The sequence below is a fragment of the Cryptomeria japonica genome, chromosome 9 (genome assembly GCF_030272615.1).
Source record: "Cryptomeria japonica chromosome 9, Sugi_1.0, whole genome shotgun sequence".
Taxonomy (NCBI): Eukaryota; Viridiplantae; Streptophyta; class Pinopsida; order Cupressales; family Cupressaceae; genus Cryptomeria; species Cryptomeria japonica.
In genome coordinates, this window is record NC_081413.1 from 317,516,870 (window position 1) to 317,541,269 (window position 24,400).

Genomic DNA, 24,400 nt, shown 5'->3' on the forward strand with positions numbered 1-24,400 from the left:
TCAGACCTGAGAACATGAAAATTAGTCTCGCAAAACATGAGGATTAGAACTGGATTATGAAATTTAAACCTAATCAGACCTGAAAGTGAACTCTCAGACCTGAAACTAATGGAAATCAGACCTTAATCAGACCTGATTACAGGCAAATTTTATCAGCAGATTAACAATTCTAGATTTGAATTAATGATTAGTGATGCATTAGAGGTATGAAAGGTTGCTTTATTTTCTATTCATTGTGTCCCCTTTCAGGTTTTGATGCAAGGAAAGGAGGCTGAGGAAGATGAACATTCGGAGGACCCTCAAGGATGGCATGGAGGGATTTCACAATGATACAATGAAGGACACATCATCACAAGGTGAAGGTCAACATCATCAATGAGCAGGTACAAGAGATGGAATGATGAAAGGAAGAAGATGAACAATACATTCAAGGTAAAGAAGGACATCTCACCAGCTTGTTAGGATGAAGGATTCGAAGGTCGAAAGTTGCAGCACATCATAGAGCGGAATTCCCTAGTATGGTGGCGGATGCAAAGACAAGAGCCCAAGGAAGACATTGCAGCACTTCAAGTCTTAGGCTCTACATGGCAGCTGATGGAATCATCAAGCTCAAAGCACTACAAGCCAGGGAAAAGATTTTACAAAATCACACAAGAAGAGCACTATCCTCCTTGTGTGATTTTGCAAAATCACATTCTAAAAATGCTAAAATCACAATAACTTTTAATGTTGGGCAGAAAACATGATTTTATACCGTATTGGCAAGTTTATCTGACAAAATCACATAGTTATAAAGAGTTTTTGACGAGCTTTTGCAAAAAAAGCTCCATGAGTTTATGAAAAAACCAATGGAAATTCTTTTGGCAAGCTACTAGCAAGTTTTTCAAGTACACGAGAAGTTTCAAATCTATGAAAGATATATTTTACACTAATTTGTTTCATTTTCAATCAACATTTATTGATTGTTTCTTGGCAAATTTATAGATTCAATCTAATATCTATGATGACATTGATCCATATCCAGATTGCATTGCTGCGCATGAGGATGTTGATGTGGATCCATAATTAACTGATGATGAGTTAGCTGATTTGGAGAGAGAGGCAGTTGAATGGGAAGCAAATGTAGCAGCATATGAGGAGTCAAAAGAGATTGATGAGCCATCAGGGCTGGGTTCTTCACATACACAACTTGATCTTATCACTATGGATGAGGCACCTGTTGAGGCTCCTATTGAAGATATTGTAGCCATACCATCCACATCTAGAACACCACGCGAGTAGTAGACTTTTCTGAAGAAAATTATGATTTATAATTTTTATTGGTATTGAAACTTTAAGTTCATATATATTACAGGTTGAACCAAAGTTGCATGGACACTAATATGGATAAGGTATCAGATACAGATACAGCCATTTTTTAAGAGCCCCAATATGAATACATCATTCATAAAAAACACATATACATATATTTAACACAATTTTCTAAGTTATTCGAGGAGATTTTCATTACTTCAAAAGCAATACAGACACATAATTGCTACATAAATAATGATAGGTTGATTTAACATTTTACAATATGAAAAAATAGTAGAGTTGGATTGGAACATAACCCAAAAAATGGGTCACTGAAATAGAAAAACATTTCATTTGTCTTTCTCATTTGGTGTAGGTTTTGTTCATACCAAATTTTAAAAAAAGAAATGCATGAATGAAGTTCTTTTAAATTAAATTTAGGAAGATTTACGTCAAATTTTAAAAAATCAAATCACATAGTATCTAGCATGGTTGGAAATCAAGGTTTTTTGGGCACTCATGGGTATAGTATTCAACATGTATCTGAGCTATATTGGATACATATCCATTTCAGCTACATGAACAGATACGGGGATACGTGTGCCCAGGGAGGGACAAAGGAGTTTCCGGCTACTCTCAATTGAACTCGTTTTTTAGTATATGATATGCATTAAACACTATTTTTATTTATATATGATGGAAATCAGTAAATGTTCTACAAATTCAGTAATATGTATGCCTTTGAAGAATATTTTTAAAAATTCATGTATTTTCCATGGTTACTGGTAGACTCGTCTCCTTAGAGAAGCATCTCTGCAACTAGAGATGTCCCCGGAAACTTCTCACCGCATAGGGTGCTTTTGGCTGTTGTCTCTAAAGTCTCCCGACCATTAATTGACATCTCCCACCAGAAAACTTAGGGCAAAATGTGGTAAAAGGCAAGAAAGGGAGACAAATAATTAAAATAAGCCTGCAGCAAAGCAAAGTCATAGGGAACTAACTAATAAGGAAACCGCATCGTAGGAAGACAAAAATCCATACAAAGCTATAGTGATTGAATCTATTGGCAGTGTAGACATTTTGAGAGGGACATAAACAGTTGCATAACTGATTTCCTGTCATTGTAATGGTCTAAAAAGAAATTGCCTTTAATACTTAGCTGACAATATTGTGTCCTCAACACCTATATTACCTTACTTTCACTAAACCATTTAGACTAGCTATGGTACCAATAGTAAAAGCAATTTGAATTTGAATTTGAATTTTTGTTTAATTTTAAAGGCAATGTTAAACTTACCACTGTTGTTGTTTTCAAAATTCTATGTGATGAATTTTCTGGAAATTATTAAATTATATTTAAAAAAAAAATTGGCATCTCCAAGTGCCCCGTCTTCTATTTTTGAAAATTAGTCGTACCAGTACTAATACCAATCTCTAGTGTCTACAAGTACCCTTGTCTCTTGGTAACCTTTATATTTTACAATGTTCAATAGATTTGTGGAGTTATTTGCAAGTTTTTGATTGGCCTGACGAGTAATTGCCAAGTCCAAGTTTTTCAACTATGGCATAAACTATCAAAACAGATAACTCCACACTGCTTACTCATACAAGCAGCCAATTACTCATTGTTCCTGCTTTCTACATATGATATGTATTATATTTATTTTCATGCAATAGTCACATTTTGTACACACAATAACATTTCTTATTTAAGAAACAGACAATCTCCTTTTACATCGGGTACCTGCAGTCCCTTATTTTAATTTTTTCTTTGGAGTTGTGAGATCATTTTCTAAACACCATTTCTCACAATCTTCCGTCAAAGAACTTTTCTCAAAAAAATGCCATTTAACAGGTAAATCAACTACCCTATTCAACTATTCAGGTATAATTGCCAGCATTACTATTCAGCTCAATTGTTCAAGGACAAAACTCTGGACCATCTACTGTAAGTTGTGTTTCACTCACACCAGCTACTAACATACACATAAGCTCATATACAGCTCCCTTGTGCAGCTTCTCAAATAATCCATTTGAGATTTCATGGTACAAATACTCTTGCGTCAACCAACAGCTATTTCAACTTCTCTTCCCATGGTAATTAAGTAATTTTTGTTAATGTCGTCAGTTCACTATTCTGCATTTTGTTCTGCATGGCCAAAACATCTGTAGTTTTTCTAATTTTGAGTGGCATATTTAAATACTGAAAAAACTTTTTCTTTAACAGTTGCAGGCACATGGCTTGTGATCTGAGAAGTTGGCAGGCTAGAACATTTTTATTTACCTTGAGAATGAATTTCAAGTCAATATATTTTCTTTTTATTATTTGACCCCAAATAGCCACATGTTCCATTTTGATTGTTTATCATCTCTTGTGACCCTTAAAAAAAAGAACGATGAATGTGCTTGTTATCAAGAAGATGAATGTTTTCATTGTCAAAAAGGAGATGATCCTTGTAGCCAGAGAGAAACCTTTTCTTTCAGAGTTGCAGGCACATGGCTTCTGATCTCATAAGTTGGCAGGGTAGAACATTCTTATTTACTTATTTGACCCCAAACCGCCACATGTTCCATTTTGATTGTTCATCACCTCTTGTGATCTGATAAATCTGCTCGTTGTCAAGAAGAGGATGATCCTTGTAGCCAGACTCTCTCTCTCTCTCTCTCTCTCTCTACATATTTTCTTTTTATTATTTGACCCCAAATAGCCACATGTTCCATTTTGATTGTTTATCATCTCTTGTGACCCTTAAAAAAAAGAATGATGAATGTGCTTGTTATCAAGAAGATGAATGTTTTCATTGTCAAAAAGGAGATGATCCTTGTAGCCAGAGAGAAACCTTTTCTTTCACAGTTGCAGGCACATGGCTTCTGATCTCATAAGTTGGCAGGGTAGAACATTCTTATTTAATTATTTGACCCCGAACAGCCACATGTTCCATTTTGATTGTTCACCATCTCTTGTGACCTGATAAATCTCTATCTCAAAATGGAACATGTGGCTGTTCGGGGTCAAATAAGTAAATAAGAATGTTCTACCCTGCCAACTTATGAGATCAGAAGCCATGTGCCTGCAGAGCTCTCTCTCTCTCTCTCTCTCTCTCTCATAATTATATATGCTTTGGGATATCTGGCTGAAAATGCCATTTTCCATTTTTTTTCGCTCAAACATTGTTTCATGTGTTATTTCACATATCGTACTTGATATTTTTACAGACATACTACAATTTAGATATACATAGAGAGCACAGACCCATTAATTTTAATTTCATGATCGGATGAGCCATGGAGCAAACCTTTAATACAAGACAAACATTTGTTGGATCAACTTCCAGATTTAGAATATTAAACAAACCACCCTACACCACCAAAATGAAATCTATGACCAAAAGATATATGCAGACTTGTTAGAATTCTTTACACCCAAAGAAAAATAATAATAATGAACTCAGAAGAAAAATCCTACCTCTGGTGACTCCAAGTTTGAATTGAGATTAGAGAGGAGTTCTTTGGCTAAGTTCTCATTGAGCATATCTGCAAGTTTTGGTGTCATTAAAGCTTTCAATGAATTGGCAGAAATAGGGTTGTACGGTGTTATAGGTTCGTCCCCACAGAATCCAGCAAGTCTTGCAAGTGCTTGGGCTGCTAGTTTAGCATGTGTGTTCTTCGCAATCTGCACGCTACTTCCAACACCATGTGCTTCTCCATCTCTACTTTCTTCGGCAGTTGAGTCATACTGTAAAAGTAATGGTAGAAGATACCTGATTCATGAACGCATCGAATTATAATGGCGGCAACACATATCACATGTATAAGAAAAAGACAAGAAGAAAACAGAATTGGTAAACTTAATTTGAGATTTGTTACTCAGTAAAGCCTAAAAAAATGCTAGATAAAAAATTATAGTGCTTCCCCTTTGAGAAGCATTAGATTACAACAATAAATATACTTGAATGTTTGCATTTTCCTTCTCAGCTTCCCAACCAAATGGAAACAAAGAATACAGAAGACATCCAAATGTAAACAAAGAAGGCAACTAAACAATTTACCTTTCCAACTGCTGTGTTCTATCAAGTTTTCTTATTCAGATCCAACTTCTAGACCCCCATTCTGTGATAAACTGGGTCTTACGATAAGTCAGATTCACTGACATTTAGATTCAATATTTGCTGATCACTACAGGGTTAATATGTAGTTTTTACCCAAGCGTTGAAAAAAAAAGATGTATTTGGGTTGGCCAATCTAAAATAAATTAATATTCTCAAATTTGGTCAATTGATTAAAGTGTCTAGACCTGTCATAGTAAAACTATCAAAAAAAAATTAACTACTAAGGAATTTAAGACAGATTTCCAAGTTTTGCTCAAAAACCAGCCATCATATTTGCTCAGCTTGACTTCATGTTGTTCTATTTCTATTGCTTCCCTAAGATTACATTTTGCATAGTGATCTTCACTGGATAATACTTCTGCTTTTTTTCTTAGAAGCAGCCATATATCTCTATCTCAATATCCTGATCAAACAACCAGGAAAAAGTTCTCAAAAACGAATCAGAACTAAATTTTAAAACATAACGGCAGCAATATTTAAAAGCAAGTCAGCCGTACTTCAAAGATCACCAATTCATCTCCACCAGATGCAACACACCCATTGACAATGGCTTGGGGCAATCTAGAGCAAATCAGATAAGGCACCATCCAAGTGCATGCCAAACTGATCCATAAAGATCAGGGAAAATCATACTTCATCGAAGGAGTCACTTCCACAAGATGGAGCTCTTCCAAACTACAAAGTTTTGTCAGGAAGATGAAATTGTGGATTCCTGTACGGGCAATTTTCAAACTGCCTGATCTGGAGACCAGATTGAATACTAGTGGACAACACTCTAGATGAGGATCTCAACCAAGATATTTGTGTGTGTACAAGCCTTGTGAGACAAAAAGTGCAACGATTAAGACATAGAGAACTGAAATAGTAAATGTATTTTTATTTGTCTATTTTCCCTGTACATTGCATACTCTTGAGAAATATGTACAACTGCTATCTTCTAATCTCTCTACATTTGTGTCTGCATATATCTTATACTTTGCTATTTTATACTTATGTATATATAGATTACATGTCATAAGGCCGATAGTCACTCAACGGCTTCACAGTGTTGAGCCATTGGCAGGTGGATATGCAATGTGTTCACAGGTTGCCTGGCACAATGCAGGCCTTAGGGGTGCCACCTAAATTGTCACATTGACTACATTACCCTAAGACCAAAGAGTGAAGCTCAAACAACATGGTGAGAAGCAATGTAGATGACTTTGTCATTTGGCTTAGAGGTATGTCAAAACTGTAGAGAATTTGGTGGAAGTATGGTTACCACAGGAGTGTCTGATCATGTGTAGAGTGCTATGCTCCACTACTTGAGTATGTGCAGCACTTGCTAGAGACAGATGCATGACCATTATAATACTGCAAGCATCAGGGAGGTGCTCTAGAGTCTAGTGTACCTCAAACTATGGAAACATCACCACAGTTACCATAAGCCATGGGAATGGTCTTGGCATTTTTTGCAAGAAACAATGTTTCTAGATGTACCTGGATCGATCAACCCTCCTTCTGAAGCCATAGTCCCAATTGTGTTGATTCTTGGAGGCATCTGCAAAGCCTTGACTTTTTGGTGCTTGGTGAGCCATTTGGCTTGTGTGAGCTTACCTACTTTGACCGCCATGTACACAGGCATAGAACAATACTATTAACATAGTTTCCAAAATATGCCTTGTATTTGTATGCATAGTTGTATGGTATGATCTTTGGGGATGTGGTGGCATGTATTGAGCATATGTATAGCTATTATTATGTAAATATATTTGAGCATATCTTTATTTATATATATAAATATAAATATCTAATAGCTACACATATATCTTTGGGGATATATGAGCATATATATGCTCAATACATGCCACCACCACTTTTACTTTTCAATATGTAAATATATTTGATATTTATTATGTGTAGCTATTAGATATACTACATACCACATCTAGATACTAACAATTTACAGTGTTGTCCCCTGGATATCAACTGGAATCTAGATCATTACACTTAAATCAGTTAGAAACCTACAACCCAACAAATATCGGATCATGTTTGATTCAAAAATTACTCTGTCCATTGTCTTTTGTCAAGACAAAATAGTGGAACTCCTGTATGAATATAGCATCTGTGGAACAACAATCTAAGCAAAATGAAAGTTGAAATATGTGAATCACTATATCCAGAAAATGTATCTCCAAAAATGTACAGGAAACTTTAGGTACTAACCACAAAACACCAGCCTTCAGCAAATTATCCTGCATCTCTGTTGAGGCAGATAAATGAGCAATAGTCTGAAGGGCAGAATCAACAGCAGCACTTGCAAGTTCTAATTCAGTACAGTGTACCACATCTTCAACAAATCCAGCAGAATGAAGCATCTCAACTCGTGCACTTGCAAACTGGCTAAGGCATGCAGCTGTCTGCATTACATTTGTTACAATCATTACAGCAGCTTCAGATGGTGAAGTGCCCGGCTGCACCACATACATACACCTACTAAGAAGAGTTGCCAATAGGGGCACACCACCATCCCTCACAAGCTCCTCGCCATTTAAAGCGGAAGACGCACACCTGAAATGGATGGTAAACACAAACAGTTTCCATCAGCTGGGCTTCCGATGAACTTTCCATGCTAGATACTGAATATGGCATATAATTACAATATAACTGCTACATTACAAAGTATACTAACTTTAAAATATAAAACAATATAGATAGCTGTTCAGTATGTATAACAATATTGCTCAATCAGGACAAACTTGCTCCTTTTTAATGGAAACATACAACAAAGATTACCAATTAAAGTAACAGGAAACCACCATTACACCCTTTAATGGGTGTTTGTGAACTAGAAAGTTACTGAATAAATAGAATGCACCCATTTGACAAAACATTGACTCATTCCGAGGACAACTCCCTTGTGACTGCAACCCCTATATAAGAAAACAAAAATCCGCATAATGAAGGAAATGTAGGAAAATGTCCAATTCCCTGCAAGAATGTGTAGGAATACATCTATTTACAGAGGCACTGAGACAAAAAACCTTTCAAGAGGAAAGCCTTATCAAGTAAAACATGCAAAGAGATGACACAAACAAAGAAAAACAAAGGCAAATGAATTGGAAATAGGAAAAGGAAAACGATGCAGAAACAGTTGAAACTAGTGGCATAGATTGGTTGTTTGTAAAAGAATGCAGGCAGATACTCACCTTGAACAAAGAGGGAAACTGTAATAAGTGCCACTTTATAATCTTTTATCTTAATATTTAATTGGCAAGATTAACTTGGAAGATCCTTAATAAGAATTTTAGGCTGTTCTAGACTGTTACCTCAAAATGTGTATATCAGAAGATCTTTGTCCAAACAAAAAAGTAATATACTCAAACTGTTATTTAGTGGCTTTCAAGAACTGGGAAGAAACTTATTGTACAATACAAATAAAGTTAATCTTACATAAAATACATATGTATTTGAGCTTGTATATCAATCCAGAAGGCCAAATTGTAACATTGACAAACCAGCTGATTGCATAACATAATTATTCAGAGCAAGTTTACATACGTTAACCATATAAGCTCTGAAGCAGCTACAAGAAGAGGAGCACGCTCAGATGACAGAAAATTGTTATCATCCTTATCAACTGTTATTGCATTGAGAAGCATAGGATATCCAGCATACTTGAAAGGTTCCAACACATCACCATATCTTCTATACAGTATACACTGCCCTTTCAATAGAAGCAGTAACCTCCAAGGTTGTGGCCCTTGCAAACCTTGCAATGTAGCCTGCAACCAGATAAAGCTTTGGTTGTTATGAACCTGACACCTAAAAGTATTGAGAATTCAGCACACTGAGAAATTACTATTTAGAAAAGAGTAATATTGCATGATAACGTCAAGCATCATATAGATGCTTTAGAATCAGAATTTTAAAGATAAAGCTGAAGTGGCCAAAATATTTTGATGCTTGCTTACAAATTACAAACTAAATTTACATCGAACATGTTTTTAGAATCAACTTACTAATATAACATAATTTATAGAATCTTCTGTTGCAGGTTCCCCTTCAACTTAAGACGGTTATCCACTTTGAATGAATTCGTTTTAAGTATAGCAATTGATTTTCAAAATTCAGATTTTTACCTATAAAAAGAGTTTAAAAGAATCTAAAACGTTTAAACCCTGCTTACAATATTTTTTAGACTACCTGTAGTCGTTCATAAGCTTTCTGAACAGCAACAAACTTCTCTCTTCCTTCTGGATTTTTATCAGGATGATACTTCATGGCTAATTTTCTGTACTGCCGTTTGAGTTTTTCCTCATCAATGTGTCCCATGAGCTTGTGGGCACAACTGCCATCTTCCTCCTGATCATTATGGTGTTTCCCATCAGCATCAACTCCCGTGCCATTTTCCTCCTCTAATGGAATTTCTAATATTTTGCAAGCTTCATCTTCAGAAAGATCCAGAGGTCGTCTAGTTAGCTCCTCACGCCACATAACCAACAATGACTGTAAAAACTCCACATGTTCAACAATAGGCCAACCAGGAAACTGTATCTCATCACAAAGGTTACGGAGATAGTATCGATGGCACCACATCTCATCCTTAAGTTCTGGATATGTCACAGGAGGCATAGGAGCATATTCATACAAAGAATGACAATGCTGAGGTAGCTTGTGTGGGAAATCACCAAGATGCTTCAGAACCTGAGCCACAAAACCAAAAACAACCATAAGTATATTATACACTCACATGGACCAAGCCACCATAATGTCTTCTACAATGGAACAAGTGATGATATACTTTGTTGTTTATGAGTACGGAGATTCTTTCCTATAAAAAGAAGCTCAAAGTAATATCTATGTGGCAGAAGATTGTTGATTGCATCATAATAATGGTACTTTCATTATTGGAAATACAGTTTATGTTGTAATATAATTAGGTTAACACAAATTGTGGCAATTTCCTAATCATATTTTATTTTAAGCTAAGTTACTAAATAGGAATCAGGTAGGGTACAGGGACATGAATGCGGTATGTCAATATCTCCCAGAAAATAAAAAGGGGCTAGGTACAATCTGGGTACATCCATTAAAAACATATAAAAATAATAAATATATAACAATTTATACATAATAAAATAATAAATAATATTATAATAAAACATCAACAAATCAATTTTAGTTCAAGCCTTTACACCATTTTCCAGCTTAAGGATGATGATCCTAATGTTGTTGAATAATGTAGAATAGCGTACAATGTTTGTCATCACAATCATGACATCCTATGGTGTTTTGATGGTGGAAAAATGTGCAAGGCAGAAGCATTTCGTAGCTCTGATTCCTTACTCTTGAGTTTTAATTTTGTACTTACTAACTTTGATTGATGAAATAGGATTATTAGATTCAATGTCATCATAAATTCAGCACCTAGTATTTACCTTTTAAAATTTCAGTTTATTTTTAGTCTGATTAAGTTATTCTTAATTTTTATTTTTTTTATTTGTATTCCAAGAACTTGAATATATATAGTTATATTATTTCAATATTCATCATCCCACCATTCCTAAAATGTAGGGGGGGGCAAATTTCATCCACCAAACAGCATCCCCCCTATCCCTGAAACTTGGAGAGACGCTATTTTGTATTTTATAGTGACTTAGAGGAAAAGGCCTTCACATAGAGATTTGCTGAAAAGTTAGACCATACTTTGCATTTGTTCAATACAAGTTCCAGACAGTATCCTTCTAATTAATCTCCAACACTATAGCACCGATGATCTAGTTGTCAGCAGAGAATATTGGTGAAATGACAATCATGTTCTTGTGTTGAAAATATATATGCTAAGAAATTAAGAATGTTCATAATAAATGACTACATAATTCTCAAAATGATATTGGAGATCTCCAGGATTCTCTATTTGTTATAAGAGACTTGGACTACCAAAAATTACACAGAAGAATATCCAAAATCTCTAATACCAAAGTTAAGCTGTGTACGGATAAAATCATTAAAATTGACTCAGTTATCACTTATCACTATAATATTTTTTAACTGAACAAAATTTTGGTTTCGTAGAAACCATTCCAGTCTCATGGCATCAGCTAAGTTTGAGCATTGAAATGCAGCAAAACCAAAACTGAGATGTATAACGGAATATGGAATTTTAACAAAGGTATTACAAGAATAATAATTTCATATTGTTTGGATCATAGTATCTTACAGATTCAAATTGATACTCCTAGGAAAATAGAATGATTATACCCAGTTTTGATTTTAGTCTTGGTTTAAGTGCATATTGACTGAAGCAAAAAAAGAATCAGTCACAGATAGACAAATCAATTATTAAATTTATTTTCTGGTTTTAAGAATTATAACATATGATTTTAGGTCCCCACTATCCTTATGTAATGTCCCCACTTTGAAGTTTGAAATACAATTTAATAATAAATGATAATAATAAAATAAAAAATTACAATATAAAAGAATATAATTAAATTTTAATTAAGTTAATGAATGGTCAAAGGCATGAAATGAAAAGTTGTGACTCCCTCAAACATGAGATATAAAAGGGAGAAGAGAACCTCATTTGCGGGGGATAATATGAGAATCAGAAGTGCAGATCTGATTATGAAAGGGTTTGTCCCTTTCAAAGGGCAGAAAAAATGAAGAGTTGCACTCTTTCAAAGGTTACTAATGGTGAACGGGTGTGTCTTTTACCATATGGCATACATGATGAAGAGGTGTGACCTCTCCCTCACATTTGAGGATATAAAAAGGATAGTCTCAATTGAGGAGGACATCCAAGGGAGATCAATTTGGAGAATAATTTATTATTTTCAAAGGGCAGCAATGAAGAATGATGACTCATTTCTAATGAATGAGGTTTGACTTCCCACAAATGAAGATATAAGGAAGAGATTAATTCAATTGAGAAGGGGGAATTGGAGGAATCATTCATAAGATCAAAGAAGACAAGAAAGTCAATGGATCAATATCTAATATCAGAATTAATAAGGGTGAAAATTAGGAAACTTTGATATTTACAAGGGTAAGATTTAGGGCAATCCCAAAAGGGGGCATTACACCTTAGTCTGCAGATTCCTGAAAATATCATTCTCCGTCTAGTAATACAAGCCTTGTAAAATTCCATCCTGAGATATGCTTAGAAAATGGAAGAGAATAAACAGTTTTACAGATCTGCATTCTTTTTTAAACTTCCGACTTTGCATCTATAATATAATGTATAACTTTTCCTTGCATAAAAGAAAAGATCACCTTTTCAGTTACAAGTACATGGATTCGACACCATCATTTTATAAAACTTGGGTAGTATAATGACTTTAGCAAATTAACAACCACATAGAAAGAATTGTGAAAAGAAAACAGAGAGACTTGCAACTGACAAGTAATGACAAGTTCCTAGAGAGCAATCATACTTTCCTAGAACTCATATAGAGAACCACACAATTGAAGCAAATTATTAAGATCTTTGATATCAAAATCAACAAATTAAAGCTTCCAATATGTCTTCCTGCGACAAACGGAACAAACACATTAGTTACTATATGAATAAATTCAATAATCATAATTCTCAAATAAGTTACGTCTTCTACTGATAATGTTATATGATTCAAGTAATTAGAAAGGTAATTGCTCTAATATTTGAAAAGCTTCACATCAAAATACTACAAGCATGTCTGTCATGATGATTAACACTTATCTAGATTCAATTATCTCAAAAGCTTCTGAAGACAACAAAGTTAACACAAAGGAAGTCCTGGATATGCCAGTGCCACAAGACTTATTAGGATATATGAATATGATAAGCATTATTTGAGGACACAGGTTCCTAATAAGCCCTCACATGTTCACAATATAGCTTCCCCAGGCTTGAATAACATGCAACAACTAATCAAAAACAACTGGCAATTAGCACACCAGTAATAATATTACCTGATCAATTAAACGTTCTGCCCGCATCTTGTGAGTCCAAATTATCTCTGGGGTGTCTGAATCGGAAATCATAGCCGCTGCAAATGCATGTGGGCCACTTCGTTCAAGAACATACAACAAGGACTCAGGTAAGAGACCTCCCAGCACACTGCGCTTTGCCAATGGCAGTGAAGATGACACTGCAGCCTCCTCTCCACCATGAAAAGCTTGATGGCCATGTGTCAAAGCAAATAAATTTGCAATAGAATGCAGGTTTGATCCAGCATATGCTAATGCATAGTAGAAAACACCTGTGTTATAGAGTCGAACCATTGCCTTTGGATTACGAGTCACAATTGCCTTTAGCAAGGAAGCCGCACCTTCTACAATGCTGGGCTCCCCTGTTAACAAAGCCTGCATTTGAACAAGCAATAAAATACCTGAGATTTGTGACAAAAAAGTAAGGCAGTATCGATCAAACCACTGTGTTCTTTGATCAATATTTATATGTTCCTTTCAAATTAGCCCTCTAGATTTCACAAAAAAGGATCCATTTTTATCTGAGCCTAAATCTTCAAGTTATTTTTAAACAAATAAACAACATGCATGTCAAATTACAATAATTTTCATTCGGAACTTATCAAAATGCTATGCACATAAAAATTGAGAATAGAGTAAAGCATGATTTCCAAATTTCATTTACAGTTTGTACAGTTCTAACAGAATAACTATGCACATGAAAATTGAGAATAGAGTAAAGCATGATTTCCAAATTTCATTTACAGTTTGTACAGTTCTAACAGAATTAAAAAAATCACAAAAAAAGGATTCCCCATCAATTCCAGTGAAATCATTTGGCACAAGACATCTCTCCTTAACCCTTACTATATGCCAACAGATATACGTTCACATGCTTTATTTGTTAAGATACAGAACTAGACAGAAGATTGTTTGCTGATATCTGAAAAACAATCCCTATCAAGGTTAAATGGGTGCTTAGGTGGAGTATACAAAGTAAGAGAGGGCAGAACCTGGTGTGAACTCCTTAAACTATGCCGGTGGGAGGGGACATATCATGCAAGGATGCAAGGATGTAATGATACACAAAGTGGAAGGCTGCAAAACTCAAGATATGCAAGGTCGCATCAAAACTAAATTAGCAAATAATTAAACATAAAAAGTAAAGATATAAAACTTACAAAATGAGACTCACAACATGGGGCCATCATTAACCTTAGTTGAGCTCAATAAATAACTCTAGAACACTTTTAATTTATGTTACACCAAGTTTCCAGGATGGAGATGGCAAGGGACGAGGGGAGGAGTTTTGCAGACTACTTTTTTTGAGCCATTTATTGGGACAGCAGGATGGTAGCAATCTATAAAATAGGAAAATTTCAAATATATAGAGAAATATCAATTATTCATATGATAACATTGATTAGGTATTCATCATATACATTGTAGATCCTCACTACATAACATTTGTGTTGAATTGAGAGTTCACATGAGAGAAACGAAGTAGCGCATGTCAAAATTTAATTGCTTTCATAATCATTGTCAATATGCATGTGATATTAAACAATAGTATATAAGTTACAACGAAATGTCCAAAGTCTGCAAGTTTCACTTTCAACAACAATATGAAAATACACCAACAAAGAAAGTATACAGCTGCCCATGGTTTGCATCTCCCAACACTACATCAAATTTGGAATCCTCTTCTGAGTCGCTACCACAGCGAGAACCTACCTCATCCAATGGAATCCCAACCAATCCCTCGTGTGCCTCCTCCTCATCAACTTAAGTGGCATCTCCAGGATCAACATCCCATCAAATCTATCAATAGATTGGAGTCTATCCATCCTAAAGTCAAAGAGCACTATGCACAACCACTAGCTTCTTCTCTCATCTTGAGGTAAGCCTATTCCTCATGATAGAGTGTATAAATCCATATATGGACCAATTCCTCTCTACAATAGCGAAATTGTCAACCTGTGAAAATAGATGAATGGCAAGCATCCTCAATTGTGGTGTATCCTTCCCATGCCATGTTCACCATCCAATAGGCTTAATTTGAGCTAATGTAGCTCTATCTATCTACACCTCTAGTATGCTAAATGTTATATCACCAAAATTTGTGAAGGCAAGCCATTGTGAGTGAAGTATTGTAGACTCCTCAACTAAAGACATCTTTCAAAAGACTTCTATCAACCCTTTTTTCATGTCTCCACCATCACAACAAGGCAGCCTTCCAACCTTTGGAGCATGCCATTTCGGATTTCAAGCAAAGGCCACCATATGAAGTGGGGTGTTCATGGTGTGCCACTTCCGCATCACAATGGACTTAATATGTTGTGCATATAATCCCAAACTACGATCCTTCGCCAAAATTGTTTCCTTATTCTTTCAAAGCATGATGCCAAATGTCTGATATGTCTTTTCAAGACTAGGAGACTTTGTATCAGCATATCTAATGACATCTATAATAGGTGAGATGAAAGAGAAAACAAATTTGTGAATGCAAACATAATTTTCAAAATAAACTTTGAAAGTTGAAACATTGAACAATAATATTAAAGTATTAAAATCAGAAATTCGATAACAAAATCAGCAATTTAATATTGAATATTGAATAGAATCAACAATTTATTAATAAAATCAGCAATATATTATCTCACAATGGACCACCAATCATCATCAACAATTCTTTGTTTGATGGTTTTTCCTTCATAAGAGCTTGAACTAGATCATCTACTTAATAGTTTAAAGCTACACACAAAATAATAAGATTATATTTTCCTCACACCCAATAATATGGATTATTCATATTTTCCTATAGATATATATAGGATTTTTCATATCCTATATTATAGGGAACAACTCCTCTAAATATGTGAGTTGTTTTAAAACTCAAACAAACACACAAACAATACTAACAACTACTAAATAATTATTTTCTCACCTAGACTAGTTTTGTGAGTTGTTACTAACTTACTAAAACTCACTTCACACAATATTATTCTAACAATAATATTAAGTTGTTTCTCAACAACTTTATAGATAACTTAAACACTCATGTGAGGACTAACATAAATTCCCAACATGCCCCCTTAAGCACAAACATGGGGAGAAAGGACATCACATGAACTGGAAATAGAATTGTATGTCTATGCATACTTTTAGGTCTACATACCACTCTCTAGATCTTGTTGCACAGGATCACCTACATACGAGAACTTATCTCACTTTCACTTTTAGTGAACTTATCACTGGCTGACCATGCTTCCAAAAAATCTAGCAATCAAAGGATCTCTATAGCCATCTACTCTCCTATACAACTATTTACAACATCAATGCTGTCCATATTCTACTCCTCCCAAAATTAACAAGAGAATGTTTACATTGTACTCAATTGTAGCCACTATTGTTGATCATTGCGATTCAATCTCAACAACATAGGAAAACTGCCAGTACTACTTGCAGTTACCCTTGACTTTAGCCAATTTGGTGCAGTTTTGTCACTAAAACAATTTTGCAACCTCATCACTAGTGACTGATGAGAAGTTGTTGATTGTCCTCCATCATCTACTATGTTTGCTACTTAGCAAATTTAGCTTTGAGGCTAAATTTTGGAGTGCACCCCCTTAATGTGAACTTCATATAATACTTATTGGATACCACCAAACATGCACTCCAAAATACACTTTTATTTAAAAATTGATTCTATAAAATGAATAAATAATGCTACCTTGATAGAAGAAGACTAACAAAATCATGGATGTTTGTAAAAGGGAAAAATCCTATGTTACCCTGACTTTTTGGGATGGGCAGACGGGGGGATGAGGAAACAGGTTTTCGAAACAAATTATTTTTTTTTCCATTTTTGGGGATGGAGGAGATGGTAGAGGGGGCGACTATATAAAAATAGGGAAATTTTTAAAAATATAGGAAAATTTCAAATATTCATATAATAAAATTGATAAATCATTCATCATATACATTATACATAGCAATCGAGTTGAATCAAGAGTTCAAGTGAGTTAAAATTCATATATTCATATACACAATGTAGCTAAATAGTTAACACGTGAGGGGACATCCCCTACCGTCCCCAAGACATTTCCATTTCTGAGACCCCTGGTCTTTACCCAAGAAACGCTTCCTCGAGTAACAATGGAAAAATCCCATAAAAGAGAAACTTGCATCAAGACAAAACAAAACAACTACACTACCATAATGCAATTTTTGTTACCTTTTGTTTTGACTCCCACTACTTGATTCACAGGAGAACATCACTACTAGCTACAAGGTCTATAACATTTGAATGGTACATGAAAGATAAATCAATCTTTTAAGACTTTGAGTTGTAGGCAATGTTGAAGTCAAAATCTTCTACCCTCTTATCTATCATTGAACCAATACATCCAATTCCAACTATTCCAATACAGTCTCCACTTAGCTTGCAAATCAACTTGTACTCTCCCTTACTCTGCCACAAGCCCTAATGAACATAGCAATAAGAAGTAGAAATTTGATAAAGGGCATTGAGCATGAGAACCATTGCCAAATCCACCACACCATCAATCAACATGTTGGGAGTATTGCCCAGTGTTGTGTTGCCTACACTTGGCCAAATCCACCATATCCAATTTGAACTTTCTATTAAATGCCTTCTTTGATACCACATTCCCACTCGTATTCAACAACAATGAGGCATCACATGACTTGACCATGCAATCATGAAAAAACAATTCTAAGCCACAGGACAACAATATTATCATGCTCTTGATCGATATTATACACTTGATCTTTGTGATAACCCTACGGTATCGCAAGATGTAAAATCACTTGCGGGGATGAGGATATTGTAAAGGAATAAATTAACATAAATAATCCAAAGGAAATATATTTATTTTATTTTAATAAAGGGAATGTTATTTAAATAACTAATATTACAATGGAAAGGTATTTAAATATATTTTTTATATATATTCGAATATATTTTGGATATATTAAAAAAGGAAATTATACATAATATTTTTTATATATTTAAAAAAAGAAATGCAATTAATAAAATATTGTATGAACTGTAATTAACATTTAATATATTAAAAAGAAATAAAATATTGTATGAAATATAATTAACACTTAATATATTAAAAATAAATAAATAAATTGCAATTCATATATTAACATTTAAATACTTAATAAAGGGGGAATAAGGCAGTCCCAAACAGGCTGGGTGACCCCCGCACGAAGTGGTGCGTAGGCAACCACAGCCTAAGGCTACGGTTACCTCCGCACCCCTTCATGCAGAAGGGGGCCCTTGGAGGGGCACAACCCCTCACGGGTATAAAGGGAGGCAGCGATCAAGCCACGGGGAAGAAGGTAAGCCAGCAGACTACGGGGGAAAAAGGAAGGGGGCGGACTGCAGGGAAAAAGGGAGAGAGGTCAGTGGATAGCAAGGTAAGAACCCTGTCCTATATTAATTAAGGTGAAATATATGAAGGGTTTCCTTATTATTAATATTAATAAGTAGGATTAAGGGTGAAGGCTCAATAATATTAATTAGTATGAATTAATGAACAATGGGAAATGGGTAAGTCCATTGATAAGTCATGTTCATAATTGTCTAGTAAGAATGTATACACATTGTAGGGTGTAGAATTCACTAGATATAAATAGAAAAAAGGTAATCTTGTAAATAATATACACATAAGTTGCATATCAAGAGGGACTTAGGAATACAAGGTATTTTAAGAAACATATTGCAAATATGAAAGATGAAAAGTAATGTTGATATATATATCTATAAGTTAATTATATAATGCATTAAGAGTTCATGTTAACATAAAGGAATATTTATGAACAAAAATGTTATGTAAATACAAGGCTTGGTTGGGTCAAACTTAACCAAGAAGGGAAGGATCGAGTCAATCCCCTTTGAGGACTTGGATGATGAAGGCATCGTCCAAGGCAAGGAAAGGCAAGGGTCTTCCTTGGCTGGCTTGGGTATGAGAGGTTATACTCAAGACAGGATTCAAAGGTCAGGCCGATCCCTTCTGAGGACTTGGATGATGAAGGCATCATCCAAGGCAAGGAAAGGCAAGGGTCTTCCTTGGAGGCCTTGGGTGTAAGAGGTTACACCCAAGACAGGATTTGAATTCATCTTCGATTTCTTGGAGGGCTTGGAACCAAGGGGGAACCAAGGGGTTCCAAGAAGGCAAGCCTCATAGCCACCTAAGGACATACATTCGTATGGCATTCGTATCCTTTTTATTAGATTAAAATTATGATTATGTTAATTGAGCATTGAAGTTAGGTTGTAAATTTCCATTACTAACATATGTATATATATGTTTGTGGTGTTCTAACCATCTGTTTTGCAGGTTAATGATCTCTAAATAGTAGGGACATTACAATCTTTCACAACATCCTCTGATCTCAAGTACGACTCTACATAGTATTTTCTCTTCGTTCTACTACTTTGAGTGCAAGAATGCAATGTCCACACTTTTCCATCATCAAAATAGAGTTAAAAAATTTCTCTATTTCACACTTTGAAAAGCAAGTAAAAAAGCAAGTATTGTTGGTATTGGCATTGATGTGTCCATCAAGGACAATAACGTTTCCAACATACATAAAATATATGTTTGCTTCCCTTTCTTTCTCTTCCCCGTACTAAGCTTTTCATCAAAGATTAACCACCAATTTGTGCTCTATATTTCTCATGCACCTAAATATAGAACAGACAGAAATTTTCTAATCTAAACACCCACAAAATTAAAGACCTTTCTTAGATAGCAATGCCACTATAGCAATTGATATTTGAATATACAACATCAAATACAACAATTATCACTATTTTAATATGACTCTCATAGAATCTCATAGCTCAAGGTAAGAAAGGAATTGCAATATTGTCCCTTCACAAATTAATTGACCATTACTACTACTAGCACTGATACCATAATAGTTTTTAAAAACACGAACAAAATAATATCATATTTGCTTCACACCCAACAACATAGGATTTTTCATATCCTATATGATAGGGAACAACACCTCTAAACATCTGGGTTGTTTTAACAACTCAAACAAACATGATAACTACTCAATAATTATTTTCTCACCTAGAATACTTTTGTGAGTCGCTGCTACAACTCGCTTCACACAATATTATTCTGACAACAATAAAGTTCTTTCTCAACAACTTGATAGCTAACTGTTGTGACATTTTCACACATCGCCCCATTGCAAATGGGGACCCTTGCTTTTTTGCTTTTTAGGGTTTGTTCTTTAGGTTTTTTAGGGTTTCGTTAGTTAGCCTTTGCATTTTGAGTGCTGTCGGGGAGATCAATAGGGTAGCAAGTCCTACTTAAGTGATGCCCTAGTCCTGAAATTTGGCTAAGTCTGGAATGTCCTGAAATTTGGCTAAGTCTGGAATGCCCTGATCCTGAAATTTGACTAAGTCTGGAAACTGAAAAACCTCAAAAAGCTAGATTTTGGAATATAACTCCTGGAGGTCTGAAACCACTCTCAAACATCCTGAAAGTATATATGGAATATAACTTAAAGTATAAGTATACTTAAATGTTATATTCCATTAAAATTGTCCTGATAGAGAGTTCGAAAAGGTCAAATTCGTTCCTGTCCCTCACTGAAGGACCAGGGCGATAATACTTATTTGAGCCATTCCTGACCTTGTTTGGATGAATTGAGACATCAAAGGCATGGTGAAGGGCAAAATGAGCATGATGGAGCATCCAGACTTGATCAAAAGCAATGAAATGATGAAGTTTTTGCCTAGAAGGTCAAATTTGCTCCTGTCCCTCACTGAAGGACCAGAGCGATTTTCTTTATATGCACAATTTTAGACCTTTTTTTGGACATTAACTTTTATTCATAGCATGAAGCAGGATGATATCTTCCCTAGCAAAGACATTTCATGGTGAAAAGTGAAGCATTTGGGCCTGGAGGACAAAAATCGCTCCTGTCCCTCACTGAAGGACCGGAGCTTGAAATCCAAAATTGCCTTGTCCTTGAAAGATTTGAACGATTTCACAAATTGAGAAGATCAAAGGAGATACATTTTATCAGTTGAATATAACTTGAAAGCGCAATCATGAGGAAAATTGACCCTAGAAGCAAAATCGCTCCTGTCCCTCTGCCAGGGACCAAGGCGAATTTAAGTGATAGCTCCCGTCCCTCTCTCAGGGACCAGAGCGATTTTCCCTATAAGACAGGTTTTGGGCGAAGATCAAGTAAGTGTTAAGTTTGAGGCAAGCAAAGGAGGCGTAACGAGTCCGTTGAAGATAATTTGAAGATTGCAAAAATGCCAAGTGAAGCCCATATTGTCCTAGGCGCTCCTGTCCCTCTCCCAGGGACCAGAGCGATTTCTTCCTTAGACAAATCTCTCGCCAAGATGAAGCAAATTACATGTCAAGGATGAGTGAAGGGAAGCATAGCGGATCCATTGAAGATGGTTTTAAAAGTTAGCAAAGCATGATTGAGCCTACAAGTGAAAGTTCGCTCCTGTCCCTCAGCCAGGGACCAGGGCGAACTCAAGGTTATTTAATATTCCCTCCAAGCTTAAATCACTCCAAGCTAAGACACAAAGGGGCAATGATGTTTGGAACGCCTCGGAGAGAAAGTAAAGTATCAAAGACCGCAAAGGTGATGGAAATGCCCAAATTCGCTCCTGTCCCTCACCAAGGGACCAGAGCGAAATGTTCAAGTGTGTCCAAGTTTAAGTTGCCACTCACATTTCAAGTGTTCAAAAGGGAGTAAGGAACATCATTTTACACCGTGAAGATAGTTGCAAGTTGATATAAACAAGGATGAGCACAAGGAACAAAGGTTCGCTCCTGTCCCTCACCAAGGGACCAGGGCGATATTCACTCAAATATCAAATTTGCATTGTAAAGGACGAGTAAAGTATGCATGGAATGAATGGATAACATTGTTACTTGCCTTGCGATATAAATTGGTGATTAAAGAGACAAAGACCCAAGGAAAAAGGCAAGTTCGCTCCTATCCCTCACCAAGGGACCAGGGCGAAAGTACTTTAAAGCGCACTCCTTCCACAAAAGGGACGAATTAAGCTCAAGATTCCCAATTAAAATGCTATTTTGGACGTCTAAGACATGACTCTAAACGTGAAAAACAAGAAAAACAAGGCCAAAATGAAGGAGCGCTCCTGTCCCTCTCCTAGGGACCAGAGCGATATGGTTAGTGTCCCTTATTCCTCCCATGCTTAGGCGCCAATATTTTCGAATTACATTAAAATGCCAAATTCGATAAAAATGTGAAAGATTTAATTAAATTGGTATTTAAAAATAGCGCATGGACATTCAATAATTAATTTAAAGCCTTTAAAAAATCGAGGTTTTTAATTACAAAGACATTTAATTAATTATTATTAAATTAAATTTTAAAAAAAAAGGGAGCGCTTGGGGTATTATTTTGCAAGGTCGGCCCCCTCTTTTATTAAATTTTATTTGTTTTTTGGGCCTATTTTCCAAGTCGGCCTAGGGGCAATTATCAAGATGAGGGCCTATATAAGAGGGGTGTGTTGAGCATGTTAATCCATCTTTCAATCATTTGTCCAAGTGCGATTTTGAAGGAGCAATAAAGGAGTGCGAAATCTGGTCCAAGAAGGAGTGCGAGTTGAAGGCTAGAGGTGGAGCGAATTTTCCTCAAGACGTTGAAGGCTAGAAGTGGTGAAGTTGATAGAAGAAGCACATTTTGAAGACTTTGATCCACATTTTGCCTAGCAAACTTGCTTAATTTTGCATCTTTTCCTAGAGTTAATTCCCAAGTGGAGGTATGGCGAGATTCTCCTAGTCTCAATTTTGAATTTTCAATTTTCAATCTCAGGTGGCTTAGTAAATTTAGGAAATGATAATTCAAAGATTTATCATGAGGTTTCCTAATTTAAAACTTAAATCCTCTTTCTAGTCTATATTTCCACGTTGCAAAATATATTACTAATTTTGAAATGTTGTGTAGGTATCAAGATGGCGACTCCAAGCTCCAAGGATCTGCAAGTCGGAAGGTTCTCCTCAAGGAAAATCAAGCCAGATCAAGGACGGTCTCCTCAAGGACGATCAAGCAAGGACAAGGGCGGCCTCCTCCAATCCAGCGTTTCAAGGCGAGGTACATCATCATCCTGCAAATCAAGGACACAAGAAGTCAAAGCAAAGGGTTCGTTGAAGAAGCAGATAGTTCCAGAAGAATTAATTAAAGCTAGCTTCTCAACAACATCATGTTGAATATTTACCAAGTTACAAGTGTCAGACAGGTGGCATCCTAGTCATCACTTCTCCAGTCAGTATGGTCCACCTCAGCATGTCCAGATTCAATGTACCTAACTCATGGAAGGTGGCACAAACTCCGATGTACCTACCCCGGCTATCCATTGGTCGATTTTTCTAGAGAGGACATGTGTCCAAGCAATACAATTTTATCATTGGTCAAGCATTAAATGTTATGTAATGGTTGTAACAAACCCTAATTAGGGTTTTCATTGTTGAATCTTGGCCATTGATCTCGAATTGATCTAAGCCATCGAATTGTATTGAGGGCACTATATAAGCCCTGGCATTTCATTTTGCGAAGGTAATTAGCAATTAGAAATAGTTAGAAGATAGTTGGAAGAGTTAGAATATAGTAGATAGAATAGCAATTAGAGTAGAGTAGAGAGAGAAGGCAAAGATTGTTGCCAAGATGTTGTTGTAAAAGACTTGTAACTTCATTGAAGAAATGGTGAAATTTATGGGTCGATTCGACAATTTGCATGGTCTTTATACTTCTCATGTTTGATTTCATGTTATTAGATGAGTGGAAGAAATGTGCTTGATTGATGGTGGAATTCGTATATCCATACTACTAGCAGTTTGTTGATTGCAGACTTGCCTTGTGTAGTCAACTGGAATCATTCAGCTTAAGCTTAACTTCAATTGTCGCTTCTTCATTGATATGCATCAACCTGATGGTGTCTATGCCTGCAGTGATGATTTGAACATCATAAAGCTTTCCTTCGAAGATCGCACTAACCTTGTGGAGATGTTCCTGTG

General features: G+C 35.6%; 1 protein-coding gene across 1 annotated transcript in view; it reads right to left on the minus strand.

Moving 5' to 3' along the window:
- Positions 1–24,400, minus strand: part of LOC131029756 (dnaJ homolog subfamily C GRV2) — a 191,220-nt gene that overhangs the window by 22,486 nt on the left and 144,334 nt on the right. Inside the window, exons 11-15 of the mRNA XM_057960403.2 lie at positions 13,341–13,733; positions 9,591–10,091; positions 8,946–9,169; positions 7,611–7,955; positions 4,760–5,054 (exon numbers count right to left, since the gene is read on the minus strand). Coding sequence (XP_057816386.2) covers positions 4,760–5,054; positions 7,611–7,955; positions 8,946–9,169; positions 9,591–10,091; positions 13,341–13,733 — 1,758 coding nt within the window. The remainder of the gene's footprint in view (positions 1–4,759; positions 5,055–7,610; positions 7,956–8,945; positions 9,170–9,590; positions 10,092–13,340; positions 13,734–24,400) is intronic.